We start from the raw sequence: 27046 nt of genomic DNA on the forward strand, positions 1-27046 counted from the left end.
AAAGTGAAAGTCATTGACAGTGGAAAAATTGCCCAAGGGTGGTGAATCACTGGTGAACACATTGTATCTACAATGGAGAATATGTGCAACAAGGTTTGTGGTTTTATGAAAATGCATTGCCGTGTTGCTTTTGCTTTAGAACCTTGTGGGTATTCTACCCACTATACTACTTGCCCATGTCAGGAAACACGCTGATGCAATGGAGTGATAAATAAGTCACATCAAATCTCTTGAAGTGATCTGGGTTAGTCATTCTTATAGCAACTGTGGCTTGCTTTTCAAAAGTAGTACAGTGCAAAGGGGGCAGTACAGTGGCAAGGTGGCTAGCACTGATGCCTCACAGCAAGAAGGTCCCGGGTTCAAATCCATGGTCAGGTCACTAAAACCATGGGCTGACTGGGCCTTTCTGTGTGGAGTTTGCATGTTCTCCCTGTGTCTGCGTGGGTTCTCTCCGGGTACTCCGGCTTCCACCATCCAAAGACATGCTCGTTAGGTTCATTGGTGATTCTAAATTGGCCGTAGGTGCATATGAGTGTGAATGGTTGTCTGTCTCTCTATGTTAGCCCTGCGATAGACTGGCGACCTGTCCAGGGTGTCTCGCCCGATGACAGCTGGGATAGGAATGAATGAATGAATGAATTTGGAGCAAGAATTAAAATACTGTCAAAATTGTCAAAAATCCTGAGGGGCGCTAGAGAGCAGGCCATGGAGTAAGCCACGTTTTGGGAAGCTCTGCTGAATTTTATTTAAAAACTTTATTTCTAGCGCATTATACTCTCCAGAAAGGTCTAAAATAGATTTCCAAAGTGAAATATTAGATAGCCTGCAACTCTGTTTTATTTTGTTTTGAGCGAATTCTGTCAATGGCGAAAAATCTTCGACAATTTACCTACACGGGAAGAAATACGGCTAACAGCAAACAAGCTAGCATGACTGATGCTAAGACTGAACTTCTCGCCTCGATGAAGGAGGACATATCTGCATTACTCAGGTCAGAACTGAAAGACGTCCTTGCAAGTGAATTTGAGGCCGTTAAAAGTGAAATACAGTCTGTCAAAACTGAAGTCGTCAATAGTATCTCACTGCTTCGCTCCGACCTGGACTCGGTGAAAACTACAGTCGCTGACATGGAACACAGTCTGACCACATGTTCGGATGATGTAGCGTGTCTTCAGACTAGTTAGCAAACTTCAAGCAGAAGTCTCAGATCTACAGAATAAGTGTCTCGATATGGAAGGGAGAATGAGGAGGTCGAATATTCGAATATTGAATGTGCCGGAGGATGCTGGGTCAGGTTCGCCATCTTTTGTCACCAAGCTGCTTAGTGAAGTGTTTGACATGGATAAAGATGTGATGGTAGACAGATCGCACCGAACTCCTCAACTGGAGAAAGCTAAGGGGAAGCCCCGAGCCATTATCGCGAAGCTACACTATCACCAGGACTGCGTGGAGGTACTACGCCGGGCGAGGCAAGCGGGTGGCACCTTGAAATACGGAGAACTGTCCATCTCAATATTTCCGGATTATCCCCCCACCGTGGCACGCGCAAGATCTGCATTCAATGAAGTCAAACAACTACTGAAAGGCCGGTCAGATGTTCGCTATGGAGTCATTCACCCGGCGAAGTTTCGTATAACTTACAACGGGATTAGGAAGGACTTTCTTGATCCGAAACAAGCGCTGTTATACGTCCAGTCGAACATCGTCGATGGAAGGAGACCCACCTCTATTGATGACTGAGAATTTGCAGAATAAAGGCCTAGTGTGACACACTTCATTGCATACCTGTATATCGATGTTCTGGTGAGTGAAAGTAGCCATTGAATAACAATTACAAGCAGCTTTTTTTTTTTTTTTTTTTTTTTTTAACTTTTATTTCTATTTGATCTTATTTTATTTTTTCAAGAATGCAGGCTATCAGCTTCTGAATGGACAACACTATGTTACCTATAATGTTATAAAGAAGCGCTATCTCAATTTTGTTTAAACTGTTAGCAGAGCAACCTGTTGGAACTGGAGTTCCCCAATACAAGCACAAAATGTGTGGATACCACTGTAAGGGTTTTAGGGTTCACCTTGTTCTGATAATAGGTGATTTGGGGTGGGAGGTAATCGCACTAGGGTCTTCTTTAAGGGTTTTGTTTTGCTTTTTGGAGGATGTATCTTTGATATGTTTATTAAAGTTAGAGTCCATTAATAATCTTGCACAAAATAGAAAATGGTTAATGCACAGATGTTGACAGGAGATATAGGATGCCCTGTAAATTTTGTGAGCTGGAACGTTAAATCTTTAAATCATCCTGTGAAACGTAAACAAGTATTATCACATCTCAACCAATTTAATGTGGGAATAGCATTTCTCCAGGAAACGCATTTGCGAACATCTGATCATTCTAGATTAAGAGGAGGGTGGATAGGCCAACTATATCACTCTGATTTTCATAGTAAATCTAGGGGTACAGCCATCTTAATCCATAAGAACATTCCATTTACAATGTCGAAAGTAGAGGCAGATAGATCTGGCAGATATGTTATAGTCACAGGTAGATTATATGAAACTCCAGTTATTCTAGCTAATGTATATGCACCCACTTGGGATGACCATGCTTTTTTCTCAAACTTTTTTTCCCGTCTGCCAGACATGGACACACATTACCTTATCTTGGCAGGAGATATGAACTGTGCTCTTTCCAGTTTGGATCGCAGCTCTCCTAGAGTCATATCTCCAACCAGGTCTGCCCAGACTATTGAATTATTTCTCCACTCGTACGGTGTTTCAGATGTTTGGCGTTTCAACAAACCCACCTCTAGGTGTTATTCTTTCTTTTCACACGTTCACAAGACATATTCACGAATAGACTATTTTTTCATCGATAATCGTTTCCTTCCTATAGTCAGTAAATTTGAATATAATGCTATAGTTATCTCTGACCACGCTCCAATGTTGATGACACTACAGATACCCGTCTCACAAGTCACATACCGCCCATGGCGTCTAAATAGTTTATGGCTTGCTGATGAATGTTTTGTTCAATTTATCTCATCTGAAATAGTTACATTTTTGGAACACAATCAAACACCAGGCATGCCGTTCTCAACAATATGGGAATCCATGAAAGCATATTTAAGGGGACAAATGATCTCATATTGCGCCCAAAAGAAAAAGAGTGAAATGGCACGGCTTAAGACACTAACGGATGATATATTACATATAGACACAACACTTGCGCAAGCCCCATTATCAGATTTGTATAAACAAAGATTGATACTTCAAACAGAATTCAATCTCCTTTCAACCAAACATATATCAAACCTCCTCAATAGGACACACCACAGAACCTATGAACATGGAGAGAAGATAGGCAGAATCCTTGCACACCAACTGCGCCAAAAAGCTGCAGCTCAGTCTATATCTGAAATAACAGATGAGTTTGGCACCAAACATATAAATCACTCTAAAATTAACCAGGTATTTCATCGGTTTTATTCAAAAATATACACTTCAGAGTCACATAAAGATGAATGCCTGTTCAAGTCTTTTTTTGATAATTTAGAAATCCCCTTAGTGGGTGACCAAATGGCTTCTGAACTGGAAAAAGCATTCACAGAGGAAGAATTTCATTCTGCTGTTAAATCTATGCAAAATGGTAAATGTCCAGGACCAGATGGATTTCCTAGTGAATTCTTTAAAAAATTTGCTAGGGAATTAGCCCCTCTGTTGCTCTCTACATATAAAGAATCATTTACATCTGGCTCACTCCCTCCTACTATGCGTCAGGCTGTTATATCCCTTATTCTTAAAAAAGAGAAAAACCCAGTAGAATGCGGCTCATATCGTCCCATTTCTCTGTTAAATGTTGACAGTAAAATACTTGCTAAAATGCTAGCTCTACGACTGGAAAAAGTACTTCCCTCATTGATCTCAGATGATCAGACAGGATTTATTAAACATAGACAAATATCTTCTAATATACGTAGATTAATTAATATTCTTTATGATCCCACTCCACCCAAAGGCAAAGAGGTATTAATATCCCTAGATGCAGAAAAAGCCTTTGATAGGGTGGAGTGGGATTACCTGTTTTATACATTGAAATGCTTTGGTTTTGGACCAAAATTTATACACTGGATTGAGACACTCTATTCTCTACCTATGGCAGCTGTTCGGACTAATAACAACTTGTCTGCTTTTTTTGATCTACAGCGTGGCACTAGACAGGGCTGTCCCTTGTCACCCCTGCTATTCGCCCTAACAATAGAACCGCTAGCTATAGCACTGCGTAACAGCGCTGATATCAAGGGCATAATGAGAGGAGGGGCTGAGCATAAAGTGTCGTTATATGCTGATGACATGTTAGTATATATGACTGACCCCATGACCTGTTTGCCAAAGATGTTTGATTTGTTAAATTCCTTTGGCAAGATCTCAGGATATAAAATCAATGTGCAGAAAAGTGAGCTTATGTGTATTGACCCTAATTACCAGCTCACTACAATCCAGTCCCTGCAAGTTAAAATATGCACTAACAAATTTAAATATTTAGGTATTTGGATAACCCGAAAGTTTAAAGATCTTTATGACGCCAATTTCCCTCCACTTTTAAATTGCTTAAAAAAAGATTTAGATCGTTGGAATCTCCTTCCCTTGTCGCTAGGGGGGAGAATAAATGTTATCAAAATGAATATTATGCCCCGATTTTTGTTTCTTTTCCAGTGTATCCCCATCTTCTTAACAAAATCTTTTTTCATAAATATAGATAAACTTTTGTCCGGTTTTATTTGGAATGGTAAAAACCCGCGTATACGTAGGGAAATTCTGCAACGTCACCGATTACATGGTGGGCTTTCCCTACCCAGTTTTCAGTACTATTATTGGTCTGCCAACATTAAAAACATAATGCACTGGATTCAATTTTCTAGAGTTGAAGACCCAGGTCCCAAGTGGCTAGAGCTTGAGCGTGCATCCTGCACACAAACATTTTTACATGCACTAGCCTGTTCTAAAATACCCTTTCCAGAATCCATATCAACATACTGCATAAATCCAGTGGTGAGGCACTCCCTCAAGATATGGGTACAGTTCAGACGGGCTTTTTCTTTAACTGAGATGTCCATGGATACCCCTTTGGTGGGAAATAACATGTTTACTCCCTCCATAACTGATGATGCTTTTAAAATATGGACTGAAAAGGGACTGAAAACAGTCAAAGACGTATATATAGGTGGCACCTTTGCAAGTTTTGAACATTTGAGAACACATTTTGACATTCCTAACTCACATTTTTTTTAGATATTTACAACTTCGCAGTTTTGTTTCCGCAAATGTTCCATCTTTTCCTTTGATACCACCAGATTCCCTTTTAGACAAAATACTTAAGATGCCCCTTTGGCTTGGGGAGGTTGTTGGTAGGTTGTACTCTATACTCAACATGGATAATTTGAAACCATTAACAACATTAAAACATCAGTGGGAGGAAGAACTGGACACAGAGATATCAGATGAGCTATGGCAGGCCGTTCTCAATAACATACATTCATCTTCTATCTGCCTACGACATACCATTATCCAGTTTAAAGTTACTCATTGTTTACATTGGTCAAAAGCAAAGTTGGCTAGAATTGCACCAGATATTGACCCAGAGTGTGATCGGTGTAATACAGAGCCAGGCACTCTGTCACATATGTTCTGGAGCTGTCCTAAACTGTCTGAGTTTTGGGAGTTGATTTTTGCTTTTCTTTCTAGAGCAATGCATACTCATATTGACCCATCACCGATCATTGCCATTTTTGGAGTAGTACCACAAGAACTTGGCATAGGCAAACGGGATAAAACAGTGATAGCATTTGTAACTCTCTTGGCCAGACGCATTATTTTATTGAAATGGAAGGATAAGTCTCCACCTGTATTTAAACACTGGATTAACGATGTTATGCATTATTTAACACTTGAGCAAATTCGTTATAATTTGCAGGGTAATAACACTAAATTCAGTAATATCTGGCAACTTGTTCTTACATTGATTGAACAAATGGACTCTAATGACATTGTATGATGTGATTGTTGTTTTCCTCCCCCCTTTTTGTTATCTACATAATATGCCAATATGTGTGCTGTGACTTGATGCATCTCCTTCCGTATGCTGTGATTTTGATGCATCCCCCCCCCTTTTTTTTTTTTTCTTTTTTTTTTCTTTTTCTTTTTCTTTATACTAGTGGTGCGATGTGGGTGGGTGGGTTCTGGGTTGTTATGTGTTTGTTATTTGTTGTATGTTAAAATACAATAAAAAGACTTTGATCAAAAAAAAAAAATTGTCAAAAATCCTACATGATGTCAAGGGGTTAAAGTTGAACCAAGAAATGGTCTGCAAACTTGAATTTGAACATTGTCAAGGTGCTAAGTCCTATCTTCAAAGATGAATGAAAATCCCCCAGATTTTATCTGTAACGGCTGCAGATGTTTTCAGAATGAGACTTGCAAACTCATGAGTGGAGGGAGTTGGTTAACAGGTGCTTTCAGTCAAAACACTTGCTGCATTTGTTGCCCAGTCTGTCTAATGTTGAAATCTGGTCCCATGTCAGATTGTGTTTCCCTCTTGTTAGAACTGGCTCCTCTATCACTAGCCTTAGGTTATGGTTAGGTGTAGCAGATGGATTTTGGATTGGTTCAGATTTGGGAAGGCTAGCAGTTACTTCTGTTTCTCTGTTCGGACCACTGACTGATTAACAGACCCTCCTTGACATGACCACAGGTTTCCTGAAGAATGGTGTGTAACCCAAGGCAGACAGCTGGTGACTCTAGACAGCACCCACAGGTCACTAAAACCAGCCACAACCTTAATCAGAACAACTGTAAGGCTTGGCATAATGAAATGGGTGCGCTGAATAGAAATTCGCCTCCTCTGCAAAATCAAGTTTTTCTACCGGTCTACTCGTAACTGCTGGACATTTTAACATTGAGGTCTGGGAATTGAGTTTCTTTTGGAGCAACAACATTAGAGGAACTGTACCTGGCACTTCTGTCTTGGCTTCATATTACAGCACAGGAAGATGCCATCTGCGACCGCTACGTACAATGGACCACACACAGTGGTATGCACCTGCTGTAATTCCACACATGCCACTGAACAGACCAGGCTGTACCTTAAAAAATTGTATGATTTAATATGTCATGATTAATATAGCCAGTTGGTTCACTTGTCTTTTCACTGATCTGTTTGTTCACTTACGGTGCAGAGGTGGACATGTGGTCGTTCCTTGCTTTTTTCTCCATACATCCTTGTTTTCTTACGACTTGGTTACTAATTTGCGGGGTGCACTGTTGTTATTCCCATTGGAATGATGGCCAAAATATATCGACATAGTATATTATTTAGGTGTTAGGTGTTGTTTAGGTGGCATGTAATCATTATTCCTCAAGAGTGTATTTTGCTTTGGCCGCAGGGTTTTTATGGTCAACAGTGATAAGGCCTGGTGTGGGCCACAGTCACCTTGGATTACGGTGTTCGTATGACAATCGCAGTTTGCGATCTGCTACCCACTAACAATGTGTCCGCCAGTTACTTCAGCGAAACACCTTGTCCTGTAAAAAATAACAGCACACAGTCTATCTGTAAATTGTATCTATACTGAAACAAATTTTCTAACAGGGAAATTTCACTCCAACACACACATTCAAGCTGCCTGTCTTCCTTTTGACAGCCTTTATCTGAGGCCAGAGAGAAGCAAACACTTCAAGGAGATTAACTTGATTCTTTTTCTTTTTCCACATCTCACTTGCCGCCTTCTCCTCACCCTACCTCTCCATCTCTCCCTTTCACTCCCTGAGCTTTACTAACTTTCGGCTCACCTCGTGTGTTTGTTATCCAGCGCGCTGCAATTTCTGTCACCCCTCTCTGTCTTATTTCCCCCCTTCTACTTAGCAGCTACATCTCTGCTTGCGCTTATATTCTGTCACCTGTTTTTTCTTTCACACAGTCGCCCCCCCATCTCTCATTTTCCCCTCCTGTTCCCGCTCCCTCCTTCCCTCTGTGCTTTGCGTTTCTTGAATCTAACTCATCACGCTTCCTACCATGCAGCTAAGCGTGCATTGTTTTTGCTCCATGCTGTTCCACATCACAGCATACAGCCCGCGTTCCACTCCCACCGCCTCACTCAAATGGTTTTATCTCCCGGTACGGTGCTTATCTGTGGTCTCTGGGAATTGAATGAAGCCAATTGAGCAGGTGGAGATAGGTAAGGTTTGTGTATTGCTTATTCACATTAAAATGCATGGATTTACATTTTCCGCGATATATGCTTCATGTCGAATTAACGTAAGTGGTAAAGTGTGCAAATAAAGCTTCCCTTTTTTGACACCACCTACACAGGAACAATAGCCACGCATGTGTGAGCAATGAGTTCCTTCCTCATGTTTGTTATGTGTCTTATTTCTAGTTTTCACTCATGTGACACCCCTTCATGGGTACGTTATTACAAAGGTCTTGCAGGCATACACTGTATATGAGCTACATATAATTTTTAGTGTAACACTTTCCTCAAGGGCATGGATGCACTGCTCAAATATACTAATGTGAGCCACCCACTGACAGCAAATCCACCGAGGTGGTTTCTTAGTGTGCACATGCACAAATCCCCACACATACACAGCAACTTGAAAGAAATGAAATTCCTGATGAAAGCAAACATGTTAATCGAATAAGTTCAATTTTCAGACCAAAGTAAAAGGATTTCCCCCCTGGCACACTGAAGGAGGTTATTTGATTTTTGAATATGAAGTGATTCCTTTCCCTTGTGTTCTCACAACATGTCATCCCCTGAAAGTCTGTGATTGGCTCAGCTTGACTGAAGGAAGTAATTTACACAACAGTAAATCATTTTATTTTGTTCAAATGAGAACAGAGAGGGGGCTGCCCACCTCCTCAAGCCTTTTATTGTGTAAAGGCCAGATAAATGGACTGCGATTATACTGCTTTTAATTCGAAAGCGGCACAAATCGCTTTACAGTGTCTCATACTCACCCACGCAGACACGGCAGTCGTGGGGAAGCTGTCACGTGGTGTCTTGTGCTGCTCTTCTAAAGCAGCTTTGGAATCAGTTTCTTGATCAGCTGGTCTGGAAATGATGAACATCCTGCATCACTGCAACAAAGATGACAACACAATAAGAGCACTCACAGCTATGAAAACTTCTGCGCAAAGCAGTTGTGGCACAGAGAAGTATGTGTCAGGCTTTGGCAGCAGAGATTATATTGGCTACAAGAAGCAACTTGAGTTCATCATCACTCACTTATGCGTTAACTTTCAATTACATATTTCTGTTCTGACCAACTTGTTAAAAACCACAAACCACCTTCATACAGTAACTGAAGGACTGACTTCAGTGCAATCAATGCTTTAAAATATAATCTTGTAAGCACCAGGCTACATGTGAGATTTGAGCATACAGTCCTGGCCAAAGTTCAGCCCAAAGGTACGTTCGTAAACACTGGTCAGTTGTCTCGTTACAACTTTAAGTGCCTCTGGGGTGTTGTCGCTTTTTGTTTAGCCCAGTGGGCAATGCTTAAGATTGCAGCACGCTCCTATGTTAAACCCGTTTATTTGTGTTGACAGCTTTATTATAGCTTTCTTCTCATTTGCATAGGTAATCAGCCCATACTTTCAGAACCTGCTAAGATTTAAGATGGCAGCTGCTAATTGGAAAAGGGAAGGCAATAAAGGACCATTTGAGCATGGGTTTCCGACTCCCTCTCTTCCTCTCTAATAAAGTAAGGTTCCCGCAGCTTGGGACAGATTAACTTGTTTTGTTGGCCTCAGATGAAACATATGAAGCAGGTTAATTGCCTGGCCCAGCTGGTAATAGCAGAGAAACAGTCTAAAGCATATAATCTTTTCCAATCCGTCATTCTTGCACTGTGCTGTCTTCAACAGCCGAGAGAGAGATAGAGAGAGAGAGAGAGAGAGAGGTTGATAGACAGAGACAGAGCGCAGCCTTGCTCTGGACAGCCGTATTGATTCGCGGTGTTTACAGTGCTGATATTTACCTGAATGAAGCAGCGGAGGATGAGAAAAAATGAATTTGTGCATATTCATAACAATCCATGCTCTTCAAACTCTCGCAACCCCCTCTTTCTGCACACACAAAAAGACACCCACAGCCCTGCGGGTCAGCATTGAGTCATTTTTGAGCTACAGTACCAGCTGCATACTGATGCTGGAGCACGGACACAGAGGCACGCATTTGCTCTGTGGGCCACAAGAGCACGGCTCATTGTGACTCCTGCTGTTGAAGAAATGGAAATTTTAATGAAGTGAGTGCAGCCATGGCTGTCTGCCCGCCCTTCCTGGTGCGGGAGAATGGCACTTTATCCACACTGCCCAAAAATGGACCAGTGATTTCATTAGAGATAGAGGGAAAAACTCCAGTCCACCCCTCCCCTGATTGCTGCCCTCCTTGGGGCCCTGCATACCATGTTGGGAAAGTGAATTGACGCTGTTCACTTTAACCACAGCTCTTTTGCTGTTTCTCATTTTTCTGACCATGCGACTCACTTTTGAGGAGAAGTTTGTACGAAACAAAGTGATGCAATGTCATGTGCAAACAAAATACAACCCTTTCCAACGGAACACGCATCAAACAAATGACATTTAAGCCAACTCAGAACTGATGTTGTTGACAAATAGTGAAAAGTGAAATAAAAAGAGAGAAGATGGTGAGAGAAAAGTCATTTCAAGAGTTGTGAACAGGAAATGTTGCCAGAGTTGTGTTATTTCCGAAGTTACAGCAGATGTAGGACCTGTAACAAATGGGGTTAAAAATTCAATACCAATGTCTCTGGAAGATCCAAAAACCTTGCTGAGAACAGTTTTTCATGTTTTTTGTAAAACACTGAGACCCCTGGCTTATTCAGATATTTTGCAGGAAAACCACACAGGGTGTTATTTCACACCTATTGCTAATTTAGAAACACCTATTAACCTATGAAGCACGACTTCCGACTATGGGAGGATGCCAGGCTCCAGCCTGCCTGCATGCTCAAGCCCAGAGGCGTCAACGCTAACCACTAAACCACCTTCCTGCCCCCATATCAGTTTAGTAACATCACTGTATTTTAAAGCTGCACTGATCACCAATAACATGTTGAGCATCAAATACATACTTGTTTGGCACATTAACAAACAGTTGCCCATTTTTTCGCATTTAGCAGATCAACCTTCGCAATATGAGTTGGGTGGTCCACCCAGCCATGTTTACTGTGCATTTAATGTGCATGCATATTACTGGTGCAACTTACTCTCGGGGAAAAAAAAAAAACTTTCTGTTTGGCTTGCTAGAGCCTCGCTTCGCTTCACCAGTCACTCGAGCTGGCCGTGTTCCTTCCTGTACACAGTATTGGGGGCTTGAGGTTGCGTACTGGGAACTGATGCAGGTTTATCTGATATACTCGGTTACAGTTGAGAGACTCAAGAGAAGCTTTGCTGGCGCCTATCCCAGCTGTCATCAGGCGACAGACGGGGTACACCCTGGACAGGTCGCCAGTCTATCGCAGGGCTAAAACAGAGAGACAGACAACCGTTCACACTCACATGCATACCTACGGCCAGTTTACAATCACCAATGAACCTAACCAGCATGTCTTTGGATGGTGGGAGGAAGCTGGAGTATCCAGATAGAACCTAAGCAGACACAGGGAGAACATGCAAACTCCACACAGAAAGGCCCAGTCGGCCCATGGATTTGAACTCGGAACTGTCTTGCTGTGAGGCATCAGTGCTAACCACCACGGTACTGTGCAGCCCGATTTTGGGAATTTGTTTTTCCTTTTTTTTGCAAATCATGATTTTGCATTGATAGCTCAACACACAACCGGCAGAGAAAGCAGAATCAAAAGGGAATTGGGCAGAATAAAAATAACAGCAAAGATGTAGAGACAAAGAAAATTAGATTTTCTCCTATGTGAAAACACACGTCTGCCTTTCGTCCGCATTCACTCTCCTAACTGAGCGTCAGGTCCAGCATTTCAAATGAGTGTTTTTAACCTGCAGCACCAACAACAAAGATTATCTGTCTTGAGAAACACTCAAGTTTCTTAAATATCACAACCCAGACTAAATGGCATCTTTGCTTTTCCTGAGAAATCAATTTAGACTTTCTTGTGCCCCGCATGCACTGATGAGCAAGCTAGCCTAAGACTCCCAAAAGGATCCACACTTCAGGCAAAATCACATAATTGCTGTCATTACAGCAGCCATTTTGATTTCAATCTTTTTAAAGGTTATGGCTGAGAGAGTTTGATGGAAAAGCGCTTAAGTGGTAAATTGGAGATGGGGCGATAAGGTGAAAGGCATGAAATTTTAGTGTGATCGTGCAAAGTATTTCGTTTTCCAGGTGGTGTCCTCTAGAAATATACCTCTTGATCACATAAACGTTTTGTGTCGAATAACAAATTCAGACACGATGTTCTGTATTTTCTGTCAAAGTTTACAATGAGAAAGTAAGTGCAGTGTTTCTGGCACAGTATATTAAGAGCATTCAGTTTGTTTGCAGTTTAATCCTGTACTCTGCCTTGAAGCTGAGCTATCACAAATCAGAAGAAGACAGAGCACAATGAGGAAGTGATAAAGCGGAGCATGCGAATGAATTACGATCAGTTGATAAAATTACAATATTTTTCATTTATTGTTTTTTCTTAAAAGGTTTTGTGTTTGGCAATGCGCTTTTTAGGCACCGACATCGACACAGGCGCTTTTTATAATTATTGGTGGCAAGCTAGGCGAGCTAATGTTCTGAACCGGTTCTCAGCGAAAGTGACAGTAAAACCAAAAACTAATAAGTGTCTTTCGAGTCTTTGCTTCCCATGTTAGAAGTTTGATGCACACTCATATTTTAACAAAGGCATTCAGAGAAGAATACCAGAGGACGCAGACAGTATAAATAAACCACGTGTTTCTGCTGTGGAGACCTTAGTATGAACTGCTGAGTGGGATGCGCTGCTCTTGTCAGTATTGGTACTAAAATGACTTTGAACATTTGGTGCACAGTCACAACCACAAACACCATTATATTTGGTCGAGAAAATGCTTATCTCGCTGTTTCCTGTACCCTAGCTGTGCAGACCTCACTGCACACATTTTATTTTTTTGGTGTGTTTGTGTGGTTTGTCCGTTTTACTAGCAGCACATATTGGTCAAATTAGCAAATAGGAAGGTACTGGTACAGACCAGCTGGTGCATCAGTCATTCTGTGTGAGTGTTGGTGGAATCTTGCAATTTTTAGGTTCTTGCCTTGGTATTCTGTCATTGAAGGGTTGCTGTAGCGCTTCACATGAAAAAACTGTGAATTCCTGTGTGGTTTGTGAGATATGTGTAAGCAAGACAGGCAGAGGTTTCATAAGCCAGTCTGGCAAAGCAGAACAACAGTAGAGACAGTCTGACTATGATGGAACAACTGGTCCTCAGCTGTGAACTGTGTAATGGAAATTTACTAATAACCAATCTCATATATCCTTTGTATTCTCTTTTAGATAAGCATAGCTCTGTGGGAACCTACAGAGTTGAGTACGCTTGAAATGTGTGATGGCTTCCATGCACGTGCCATAACTGTCAGGACAGACAAGATAAGATGACTTGATTAACACCAAGTAGCCATATCTAGTGAAAAACAACTCTATATATGGCACTGTTGAACCTTGCCCTTTCTCTTTTTTGATGAATCTATAAATATTGCTAATTCTCTGTAAAAAGCCAGACACAGCAGGCTCTCACCAAATATCACCTTCTCTCGTCCTGCAATAAAACCGTAAAAGGTACCGAATACATCCAGTCTCTTAGTTTCTCCCCAGAATCTCTGCACTCAAGGAAGCTGAAGACTTAAGTTTCCACAGCAATAGAGAGGGTGCAACACTGTAGCACAGGGCTGTCAAACATACTGCCCATGGGCCAAAACTGGCCCACCAGAGGGTTCAATCTGGCCTGATGGCTGGGATGAATTTGCAAAGTGCAAAAATTACATAAAAGATGTTAACTGCAATTTTTCAATAAAAGTAACTGCTATTCCTACGTTGTCCACTAGGGTTCTGTTATAGTAAGATTCACTTGTACTTCTTTGCACTAAAACAAAGCTGTCATTGGGTGTAAAAATGGCAAAGGCTGCAAAGTTTTCTTCGTGTGAATGCAAGATTGGTCTGATGCTGACTGGAGGGACAGACCTAAGAAGCCACTGCACGCATGAAACACCTTCTTCTTCTATCTCTGTCTCTTCTCTCGGCTCTATCTTAACAATTTTGAGATGGGTGCATTTAGTGCAGGCATTCTCTCTCTGGATGACTTGTAAAAATGTTCGTGGTCCTAAACATTTTGTCCGTCTGCATCACTAGTTAGACATTTTTATTTTTATTAATGCTGATTTGTGATCTAACGTAGCTACAGTAGCTGCACTTGTAACCTATACTAAGCTCCAGTTGGCAGATATTGGCGAACCATCATGCTAAGATGAGATGGTGAACATGGCAAACAGCATTGTTTATTATTATGCTGAAGCAACTGTCATGGTTATAGGTGTTAGTGTTGTTTTGTAGGCGGGTACTGATGAATTTCAAGAACACTTTCACAAAATTACTTCTTCTTTCTCACAGTTCTGCCTCCGCGTGTTTCTTAATAACCTAGTTTTTGTAAGTGGCATGCATTTAAGTGTAGGATCAAGTTTCGTTATTCAGTACACTAAAATATAAACTAGGCTAGAAAATATTTTCAGTTGTATCCTTCAAATATCCTTTACTATTTAACTTTATCAAACTTATATCAAAATTTTGTAGGTTAATGGATTGAGACTTTATCACCTGAAATGAAGATAAACTGGGTAATTGTACAATTATTGTATAATCTGCACTTTCTGAAGACACTGTGGGGTAGGTAAGTCCAACATAAACACATCTATTCACACTGTATGTGGATAGTAAAATGCCACATGTCACTTGCGACATAATCATAGCAATCCTCCCTTTACATCCTGTAACTGGGCTCGACACTTCTTAATTAAAGTGACTCTCGGTACATATATCTACCAGCAATACAGCTGGTGTGTCAATCGTTTATCTTTTAAATCACAGACAGGACCGCTTTAACAGGATAAATCTGTGTTATACATGAAAAACTAATTGAAAGTTTCGCATCCGGCGATAAACTCTGTACTCTACCATGCATTCAGTCTCATGCCTGGCATCTTAAACACAGTGTTCTGCAAAAACATTTTAAGAAAAGAAGAAAATCTGTTGTTTGGGGACTTAAGTGTGTACAGGTGTTTGGATTCAAAAGCAAAAGATACCACTGGTGAACTCGAAAACGAACATGGGACAGGTAGCAGACCGACAACAAACTGCAGCTAATGATTGAAACATCTTTCGACGAGTGAATGTGAAACTGCCACAATCTGCAGTACTTAGAAGACATTGACGGCAGAATTAGAGGCAACACTGCAAGATACAAACCTCTCTGACACCAGATTTAAATCTTGTTGAGCATTTCGAAAAGGAGACTGAAATAGAGAGCCCTCTATAGCTACTCCCGGAAACACATTTCTAAAGAACATACTAAACTTCTATTAAAGGATTGCGGACTTGGCTACCAGATATTACACATATATACACTTACATAATTCTTTTCTACCTTAGTGGTCAGAGTGCTTTGCAGTGTTTCCTATTCACTTGTACACACTTAAGTGTGGCTTATGCCTCTGCGGGACTAGACACCGTAACCTACGCACGTAGCCTACACCAGCGTGAGCCATTTACAATTGACCACTCTCTCTCTGTGTAAAATCGCCACTCAAGCCCTAGTCGCCAGCGTGTCTTTTTTGCCAGTCGGGTTAATTTTTGTTTCTACTTCCTTCTCCCAAACTTTTGCTGAAATTTCGCCAAAGACGAATCATACATATGCTTGTACCTTCGAACCTCCTTAGTCAATCTTTCCTCGATGTTTTCCATCTTTATTGATCCAAAACAATCAATTCGAAAATTGCGGAAATGGAGAAGCACACGGAAATACTAAAGTTTAAATACGCAGCTACCAAGCGGACCAATCACAGCTCTTGCGGTCTGTGTCGCCACAACGCGTAGTTACATTGCTGGGAGGTGCATGTTAGGCTACAGTGTTAGGGTCTGCATAGGGTCAGGGCTGTCGCAGTAACTATGGCGTCAAATTGACGCAGACGCCTCTTACACTAATGGTGGGAGCTGCCATGCAAGGTATTTACCTGCCATTGAGTCTGGGTTTGATGTCTTCCCAATGACACTTTGGCATGCGGCTGTGGATTGAACTGTCAATCTGCAGTTTATGGACAACTGGTTGTCAGTTTTTGACAATCTAGGAATAATCCAAAAAGTCACAAACATTGAGTTGGTCCCCTTCCATTGAAGCAGTGTTGATGAAACAAACAATTTTTCTCAGGAACATACTATATAACTCAATCTTTAACCATGAGTTTAAAAAAAACTTAAACTAACTTAGCCCATTGCCCAGCCGACGGCCTGTCAGCCGTCTACTATCTTCACGACTAAACCGGGGATTTAATGAAATGCTTGTGCTATGCTGTGATGCTTTCACTCAGTTTATTAGTAGGTTGCAGGCGATTGGGTTGTTTAAGCAGTGGCGAGAGGAGAAAGCAAGAGAGAGAGAGAGTTAGAGGCTGCAGCTGCATTAGTCTCAAAAAAGCATAGAGCAAGCGGGCACTGACCAGAAAAAGACTCATTCTGCTTCTGTGAATTTCAGTGTGGTCTCTCGTTTTTGCACGCTGCACCAAGCCTCAAGGGAGTCTGTGTTTGCCTTTCACTGTTACTCCTCACTTGGACAGAAGGGTGCTGGAAACTGTCTTTGCAATCCCAAAAATAAATCAACAGGATTTGGCAATCTGATCTAATCTTACCAGTAAGTGAGTAATATTTTTGTCACACACATTAAAAGCCACAGAGTGGAAAATTTCTAACATTATTTCAGGTGTCATTATCTTTTGTTCATAGAGCCCATCAGCTTTGAATCTACTACACAAATACACATGGTTGTGGATTATTAGAGTAATGAATAGTACTGACAGTGGTTTCAGCAAAGGAAACATTTCAAGCTTTTTCCACAACTTTAAACTCCCACACGTTCACTGTTTCATGTGAACACCACAGTGTGTCAACTCTTGCAGTCAAAGTTGTTTCCTGTTTTAACGTACCGTGCCAGTACAGCATGAAGAAACTGCCTTCGTTCGCTAATCGTGGAAGATCTTATTCACGGGGAGGTGGGGTTAAGGTGGTTTCTGTCCCAGTTACATTTGCATGTACTTCTCCATTCTTCACAGAAGCAAAACATGTCAAACGACAGTTACTTGAGCAAAAATGAGACAGAAATGGAGAACACGGCATACGCTCTGGTCTTTGGGTCTGTTATATCGTTGGGTCTGCCTCTCAATGCGGTGTCACTGTGGATTCTGGTTCGCCGACACAGCCTCAAATCGCCGAGTGCCGTCTTCATGGTTAACCTGGCGATTTCAGACCTGCTGCTTGTCATCTCCCTACCGATGCGGGTCTACTTTTACGCAACAAACAAATGGCCTCTTAACAGGATGGCGTGCATCTGGATCACAATGCTCTTTCGCAACAACATCCGCTCCAGCTCCATCTTTATCACCTTCATCAGCGTGGACCGCCTGCTGGCTGTTGTTTATCCTCTGAGGTCACGCCATCTTCGAACCTCATCCAACGCCTGGAAAGCTGTTGCAGTCATTTGGATGATGGTGGTGGTGCTGAATATCCCAGAGAGTGTGGGATTTTCAAGACATTTAGACCAATACAATGTGTCTGCTTGTTTTAGAATAGAGCCGCCAACACTGGATGACGAGCTGAACACTTCAGAAATAGCTTATTTTCAGCTTGTGCTCGTGGTCACCATGCTGGCAGTCAATATCGTGACCACGGCTCTGGTGTCTTGGACGCTACACAGACACTTGAATGACTCTGCAAGGATTAACAACAAAGTGAACGTCATGCTGATTTTCGCCATGAACTTAATGATGTTCACTGTGTTCTTCTTGCCTGTGTCTTTGGGTTTTCAACATTATGAGCTGAGGCCAGCTCTGAACTGTCTTGCTAGTGTGAACTGCTGTCTGGATCCACTCTTGTACTACTTTTCTTTTGATGGTTTCTGGAAAAGAAAAGAGGATGTGGATGTGGTGTCTTGCAGAAGAATAGTGGACCCGACGGCAGACGGACAGGTGGCTTTAAGTACTATTTAAAAAATGTTTGTTCTCAGATGTTTGGACATGAATGTAACAGAACTGAATGTGGAGTGAAAGTCTAATGACTAAGTATTTTAGGAATGTAACAGAACTGAATGTTGAGTGAAAGTCTAATGACTAAGTATTTTAGGAATTGTCTCAATTCAGAAAATTGCTCATAGAACAATTATTACTTTTCAGCTTATTTATATAGGAACGCGTTGTATTGTATAAATTTATAAATGTAAGCTGTAATTGTCGAAGAATTTGCTTAGAATTTTGATGCATTAAGTTGAAAATAATAAAACTTGTATATTTACTATTCACGTGTCCGTTTATATTTGATTTTAGTGCATGAATATTATCTACTGTTTGATGCAGGCAGCAACTTGGCATTAAGAAAGAATATTAAAATATTTCAAATATGACATGGTGTTTGGGACCGTGAACTTGAATTTTTGTATCTCCTATTCTCTCTCTCTCTTTTTTTTTTTTTTTTACATTTCAGATAGGTAAGGGCAGGGTGGGTCTTTCATCAAGTGTACGCTTTGTGCAATAACACTAAAGCACACAATGCCTGCTGAAAGCATGGCGGGTACTGATAAAGATCAGTACCTTTTATATGCAGTAGAAGATTAAGAAGCTGATTATAAACTTTGTGTTTAGGGTTAATACATAATCTATTGTCCTTTGTTCTTATTAGTTCCTCTTTTGATTGCCATTCTCATCTGGAACCATCTTGTGTGTGTCTTTGGTTATAAATCCTGCAGTGCCGCCGAGGCTGTAGTGCTTTTTTCAGTGTCTCAATTCAGCTGCCAGCAGCACTCGAGTCCTATAAGCTTTGCCAAAAGGAGGGGCATCTGTATATGCATGTAGCAAAGTGATCCAAAGAGGATCTAGATTTGAAACAGTCTGGATTTAAGGTCTGGAGGTACACACTAAGGATTTGTTGTCCACAATTAAGACATTCTGCATCTTGGTAACCAGCTTCTTAGTCATCCACGGACAGCATTATAAAACCTTGCATTCTGGGCTTTCTTTTTCTTGTAACTAGGACACTGATGAAACAAAACCAAACCACAGAAACCACATACACTTAGCATTCATCCTGTGTCTTTTTGATGTTTCCGCTACCTTGTGTCGACCTGTCAAAACACAGGTGAGAACTCTTTATGGTATGAGTGACAGTTCAAAAGGTAGTTATTTGTATGTATTAAATATCGTTTCTTGTAAATAAGGTAAGGTCGGCAGTCTATAAGGCTGCTCCTTGCAGATATTGCTGCATAATGACCCTTCACAAAGTGGAGACCCACATGGAGGCAGTTTCCTCCCTCAGGCAGCTCCATATATGTTTAATGTGACCTTTACCTGTGCCCTCTGCTGAACGGAGTTGAATGCTGAGAAGCTGAATAGAAAACACCCTCCCTGTTTCAATTAGCCCAATCTCTGTGTTGATTTTTTCCCGCCATGAAACATGACTGTAGTGGTTTCACACGTTTGTTCTGCCACATCTGAACCCTGTTAAGGCCAGAAAGTCAAATTAATTGTACCTTCCATTTCCCCCCAAAATCAAACAGACAATACAGTATGTATGATGACCTATATTGAGAGAAGAGGGCGGTTGCACATGTTAGATTGTTTTTGTATGTGGTTGGAACCGCCGTTTCTGATCACTGGAAAGTGTAAGCTTAAAACAAAAGTATATATGCCTCTTCCGATTTGCATGTCTCAAATTGTATATTTACTTTGTGCATATCAAGGTCATGCTTATGTTTGTTTGAAGCTCTGCATCTGTGAACAACTGATACTCCAGATCTGGAGGGATGGTGGTTTCTGACAGACTGAGGTATAAATGTGTCTGCGGAGGCCGGTCACGCTCAGCTGACCCCCTACCCCCAAGGTAAAAGCAGACGATATGCACAAATTCTCACTTCCTCTCTGTCTGTTATCTAGCATGCACACATAGACACACACACACACCCACCCACACACACACACACACACACACACACCTTTGACATTCACATAAGTACACTATAAAAAAAAAAAAATACCCTAAGCAGCTACATTCAGGTCTGCAAGCATTGCTTGCCAAGACCCGCAAACAAGTCTGTTGTGCTCCAGCCAAGTCTGCCTTGGACCAGAGGAGGACTGCTATTCAAAGAAAGCAGCAGCGTTGGTGACTGTGGAGTCAGTGGGGTGGGTGGGGGGCGGGGGGCGGCGGTGGGGTGGGTGGGGGGTGGGTGCAGACAAAACCAAACACAGAGCAACTGAACAGGCAGAGAAACCCCAAACAGCAGAGGAACAACAATCCTCTTGCAGCTGAGGCACTGAAAGGTCCTGTAGACAGGCAGAAACGTGCAGGAAGTGGCTCACCAACTTTTTTTTTCATTATGACACAAGTGAGCAGAGGAAATCCTTATTTAAGCAACCTCCGCGGAGGGTTGAACCCTAATCACTGCTTTGACTGAAAGTGTATGGCTATATATTTCTTTTGTTGTCTTTTTTGGAAGACATTTCCAATCCAGTTTCCAGCATGTGATTTGGCTTCTTGTTAGACAATGCACCACCTGCAGGACTGAGCTGAACCTTCAGGCATAAAGCAGAATATTATCTCAGGTTACCGTGTGGAAAGCACTTGCCTGGATCTGTCTGGAGATAACAAAATCTACCAACCACTTACTAAGTGACATGATGTGTCTTGTTTGTTCAATTTGTACAAAACATGTGAAATCGTCAAGCTGGGGTGTGCTGCAGGCACAGTAGCTTTACCAATATGTAATTGGTATTGATCTTCTCACATTATCAGAATATTTAACTTCTCAGCATGCCAGCAGGTTTTACATTCTTAAATGTAAGTCAATGATGCTTGGCAATTTTGTTAATTATTTCTCAGCATGTTATAAAGTGCTTTTTAATTATTATTATTATTTTTTTCCCCACACAATCCCATGCAGTGTATTGCACAGAGTATAAAAAGCAATTAGGCCAAAACCTTTTATTTGTTTATTTGGACCACTCACTGGAAGTTAAATCTGTCTTGTTGTCACTTTAATGTGTTAGTCCAGATTAAGATCAGAACGAAAAATTGAAAAGCCTGCATAAGCGTAATTGTATTATCTTCTAACAATTATGTGACTTGCACAAATTAGTCATAGTTAATATGGAAAATTGAGTGTAAGCCAGCTGATTCCTGGAAGAGCAAAATAAAAATAAAAAATAAAAAATCATATTAACCCATGTGTGCTTTGTAGAAAATATCCTAAACTACAGTGGGTGTAAAAAGTCTTCACAGTTCTGTTAAAACTAAATTTCAAAAAAATCTGGATAAGCATAAAAATGAAAAAAATGAAAAAACGGTAGAAGAAATCTAACTGCATAAGTGTGAATATCTGTGGAGTTGAGATGAATTGCCAATTTACTACAGCACTCAGTCTGTCTGCATAAGAGTGTGTCAGCTTGGCATATCTAGTCTCCTCTTCTTTCCTGTGGCATTCATGTGTGGCTATTTGAAAACATTTATTATTATTATTTTTATTTTTTTTGCTGCAGCCATTCTTGTGCCAGTTTGAACGTGTGATCAATGTCATGGCCTCATCTGAAGGTTTCCTTAATTGTCGAGTTTTTCGCAGACCCAAGGCAGGATGAGGACGAGCATCCCCCACAACATGATGCTCTGACCCCCATGATTCACCGTGGACATGGTGCTCTTTTGCTGATGTGCTGTGTTGTTTATTGTGCTGACACAGCCATCAATTTTACAGTCTTGGGCAGTGTTTGACGCAGACTTCAGCCAGGCTTAAATGTGTTTTACATCAGAAAACGTTTGTGTCTTGCCACTCTACTCCATAGCCCAGACAGATGAAGAATAGATTGTCACATGTAGGAAGCATCCAGTTATTGCCAGAAAGAGCTGAAGTTCTATTAATACTGCTGTCAGCCTCTTGGCAGCTTCCTTGAGCAGTTTTCTCTTTGTCTTCTTATCAATTTTAGGAACATCCTATTTTTGATAATGCCACTGTTGGACACTTGATTGTTCTCCAGTGACTGTCTTCACTGCGATGCTGATGTTTCTTTTTGCCTTCACCTGAGCGATACCTTTCAACAATGTGATCCTGTCAGTGCTTTGTAAGCTCTTAGTGGCCCATGACTCTTGTAGGAGCACAAAACAGTGCAGATGTCAGAATTAGATGATTATTTCACATGAGCTTGATGAGAATTTGATTCTGAACACAATGAAATACCCAAGTGTAAATAGGTGTACACACGTAGGCAGTTCTGTTGAATTTTTTATTTCAAGTCTTTTAAATCTTTCTTTTTCTGGTTTTCAGTGGCCTTGCACATGTTGTAATTCTTAAAACAAGACTCTAGACTTTTATATGCCCTCTATGTTATACTATACTCATGTTTTGTCATAAATAGGTAATACGATAAAACACAAAATAACAGTGGTGTGGCTGTTTGTTTCAGTGGAGAAGAGAAGAAAAATGGAAGCAAGGAGACAAGTCACTAAAGTGAAAACAGAGGTTTTGAAATGTGATTTTTTTTTTCATTGTCTGACTAGAGAGGAAATAATATTCACTTCCCGTAATGGGATTGTGAAATGTGAACGGCTTTGAGCAGATGACAACTTCTGGCCCAGTTCCTGCCAGTGAGCTGAGGCAAAACAGGGCCAGAAGGCATTCTCACAGCTTCAGACCTCTGCATAGTGTAGGCGGCATCAAAGCGGCGCCACCGACACTTCCTCAGAAAGAGCCGCGGGGAAACGCCAGGGGGGTGACGGTCTATCTCTTTGCCTTTCTCTGCCTCCTCTCCTCCTTCCCTTCCTCGCCCTTGCCGCCTCCTACAAGCCGAGCCAGCTGTCAGTGGGAGCGTGCGGAGGCAGCGCACTCTGTCACACGCACTAAGTGGGGAGCGAGGGCAGAGATGGGCGGACAGAGAGATCTGAATGTGGTGACAGTAGAGAGTGATTAGGCCATGTGTAGAGCCGAGGAGAAGACGGACGCGTCTGGAGGGGGGAAAAAAGCAGAGAACAAGGGGAGATATCGGATGAAAGATGGGACAAATAGAAACATGGGAGCGTGATCGCTTGAGACAAAATGACCTCTCAGTTGAGGGACAGACAAAAGAAGGAGGACGGCACGGCACTGGTAGATTGCCCAAAGGCATAGGATGGAAGATAGGGGTTAGGAGCTGTCTGATGGAGCAGCATCAGACAGGACAGAGAATGACAGGGACAACATCTTGGACCTGCTCCACAATCCCTCCCTGTATTCCTTTGGAAGTAAAACATTTTATTTAGTTTTAAATACCCACCCATTCCCCACAAGAAAATGTCGCTCAAGTTTCCTCCACATATAAGACATTGTCTTCTTTCAGCGATTGTTTTCCAAATAACAGCACAATGGACCATTAGCTTCAGCAATGGAGAACATGGCGTTTCCATTCTCTCCATGTGTTCAGTAAATGATCAAATTAAGATGCATGAGTGTGCTTTTCTATCTGTCACACTTGCTGTGCACAGAGGGATCTCCAGCCAGACCTGCTTTGCCGAGAGGAGCTGTGTGTCTGTGCATTCCTGGGTGTGTATCGTGAAAAAATGCCTTTAAACTGACATAGCGCCTTTTTACACTATATACCTTCATGTGAATTTTACAGTCTACACAGAGGTGACAAGACTGTTGCTATATCATGTAAAGACTAAACGGAGAAGTAGGTTTTGCCTTAGAGCAAGCCTGACTATTTATAATCGCTTGACATCGCCTATTACATACTAATCTGGGTTAACTGACACTGTTGCTATCTGTAACTCATAAATCTTTGATTGAACTGCCCAAAATATAATGCATGTTAAATTGTAGCTGAATACATCTGCTTGGCAAAAGCTTCTAAATGTCCCTCTATGCTGAATGTCACCTGGTTGCAGTCAAGTCGACTCATTACCACAACAGATTTCTGCAGCAGTGAATCATAAATGGACGTGGAATGAGACCAGAGCAGCCTTGATATTCTGCACAAAGACCAAAAATCAATATGAAACAAACCTATTACTCACTTCTAATCAAACATTCATAAGCTTATTAAAAACGCTGCAGGTTTGTTGTGACCGCTGACATTTTTAGGTTGTAATTTGGGCGGCCTTAAAGCGTCCTCGTGCCCAGACTTCTCAGCGAGCTGTCGTACCTCATTAAAGGTCTCATTTAAGTCCTTCCTTGGTGCTTTACCTGTGCTGTGAGGTGCAGACTCTGACAGCTCACGCAGCACATTATATATTTATTACACAATACTACTGTATACTCATCCATTTTAAACAAATATCTTCGCCTTATTGTTTCCATCATCATTTTGCAAACCTACGCAGCAAATGGTTGCCGCAAATGTATGTCCCTAATATCTCCCAAAAGTGAAATACTTACAGGAGACAAATAGAACTCCACGTTAAACTACTCGGCCAGGTTAGATTGCCTAATACACCCAGCACAAGAGAAAGTTTCCCCTGGACCCCGAGCAGACAGACGGACACAGTGTGATATCACATTAGCATTATAGCTTGCAATTCGCCATTCCCAGGGTAGCGGGTACGGCAGCCCAGTGGGCATAATGTGTGTCAATAATGAAAAAGCATCGAAAACCTGGAGAGCAGAAACAGGATTCTAGCAAAATTGGCCATTTGCAGTGGGTTGTAATTTTGAAAATAGCCTTGATGAAAAAATGGAAGTATTACCCCCTGATGCAGCCCGGTCCCTCATATAGCAGCCCATATTCAATTCAGGAAGTGACCTGCTACCGCTGCACCCCGAGGTGCTTCGATGGATTAACATTAGTTATTCTACACAGAGATTTTCTGTGATATCATATTTGTTTCTGCAGATTAATGGCTATAATTTCATGAGAAGCTGTGCTTGAGGAATGTCATAGCATACAGTGTGTCCTCAAGAGTTCTCCTAAGCTACAGAGAAGAAACTTGGAAAATTATATATAAAGGACACCTATGCTTTAATTTAAATATCTAAATATACTTTGAGGACTCCCAGAGGGTCACAGTCCCCCAGTTTGATGACTACTGCTCTAAGTTCTGTCACCTCTTTATACCCAAGCCTCAGAAAGTCTACTTGTCAACTATATGGCACTTACGTCATTGCACTTAAAAGAAGGACAGATTTTGTTTAATCACTGAATGGTGTGGATTCAGATCTGTGCATCGTCATCTGTTTGTGTTCTTTCCCCCCTTCTCTCTAGATAACGGAGGCAATATTTCCCACTGCCTCCCGGAATAATCCTAAACCAACAGAGATAGTCCAAAAAGAAAACTTCCTTTGAGATAGGCTACTCAGGAAAATTGAAAAAGTTATTATTAATCCCACTGCCTGGCACCGGCGGAGATGCACGCACACACTGGCACACATGCCAACACACGCCCCCACATACACACACCTTACAGACAAAGGGGAGGAATGAAATGAGATTTTTTTTTTTCTTCTTGTACAGCATGGGGAACAATGGCAAAATGAGCGCACGGGTTTCTAATTTCATTGCATTTGAAATGCAAGCAGCGGTTAAAGCTCTTTCCCCCGTGATAAAATAAATACCAGGGTAAATGTCTCAGCGTTTCAGTCATATTAAAGTCTATTTTTTGCTTCTGTTTTACAGATACAGCTGAGTCAAAGTCCTCAGGCTTAAAGCGAGTGGAAGCTTTCACTGCACTGCTGCTGATAAAAGCAGTTGCATGAACATCTGAAACGCTGTCGTGAATTAAAAAGGTGAATTGGGAAGTGGGGAGAGCTCAGGTCACAGGCTGGCCTGGTTTGAGCTGATGATTTCATGTCTTCTTGACAAAACAAACAGATCAAATGATGATACCTTCTAAAATGAACAGCATCAGGCAACTAACAACACACACTGCAGCGTTTAAATCACATGATGTTTGTGGCAGGTGTGAGTTTACACTGAATAATTGCATGGCATTGTAATTCCTTTGTAATTAAGGCATAATCATATGCACTTTGGATTCTTTAAGGGGTTTACAATAACATAACGCAAATGCTGCAAGCGTTCATATGAGAAAATGGTTTATCATTCATTTATTGTAAATTGGTTTACATGTTTTTTTATTTGTTTGTTTATTTCAGGACCTAATAAAGTCAGACGATGTTTTTCAGACTTTTTTTCAATTAATTTATCGTTTTAATTATGTTTTGCATTAATAGTATCTGCTCAGATAAGGTGTAGGATGCTCCAAAGATGGGGAGGCGGAGGAGAGAGTGTGTGTGTGTGTGTCTGTGTATGAGAGAGTGAGAGAAAGAGAGAGAGAGCGAGAGAGAGAGAGGGAGAGGAGGAAAAAAGCGCCTGAATCCATCTCTCTCCTCCCCGTGACGTCGCTCGGTCTGGTCCCGGGCTGTGCCGCTCTCTGGTCCCGTCTCAGCAGAAACCACTTCAGCTGCTGCTGCTGCTGCTGCTACTGCCTCCACCGTCCCCACAACCTGCGGTGCGACGCGCGCGGTGCCGTGCGTCGAGGTGCGTTGCGGGAAGCCGGCGTTTCTCCTCCTCCTCCTACTCCTACTCCACCTCCTACTCCACGCCGCCCGTGTTTTGTCTGTCCCGCGTTATCAGTGAACTGTTTTCCACGGCGCTTCGGCAGAGAGGAGAGGACCCCGAGGCGTTGAACAAGAGGGAGAGAGGGCGGTAAGGAGAAGGAGAGGGAAGAAAAAAAAAAGACAAACTAAGAAAGAGGAGAGAAGAGGAAAAGAGGTCGCCGCAGCCTCCTCTCTTTTCCCCGGGCTAAATCGCCACCGAGAAG

At 41.7% G+C, this 27046-nt stretch overlaps 1 protein-coding gene across 1 annotated transcript; it reads left to right on the forward strand.

Moving 5' to 3' along the window:
- The first annotated feature begins 15848 nt into the window (after nt 1-15848).
- On the forward strand, nt 15849-18507 carry LOC311498701 (lysophosphatidic acid receptor 6-like). The gene has a single exon (XM_084559405.1). The coding sequence runs from the start codon at nt 17344-17346 to the stop codon at nt 18265-18267; it is 924 nt and encodes a 307-aa protein (XP_084415531.1). The 5' UTR covers nt 15849-17343; the 3' UTR covers nt 18268-18507.
- The last annotated feature ends 8539 nt before the right edge of the window (nt 18508-27046 follow it).

The sequence above is a fragment of the Chelon labrosus genome, assembly GCF_963514085.1.
Source record: "Chelon labrosus genome assembly, chromosome: 13".
In the NCBI taxonomy this organism is placed as follows: domain Eukaryota; kingdom Metazoa; phylum Chordata; class Actinopteri; order Mugiliformes; family Mugilidae; genus Chelon; species Chelon labrosus.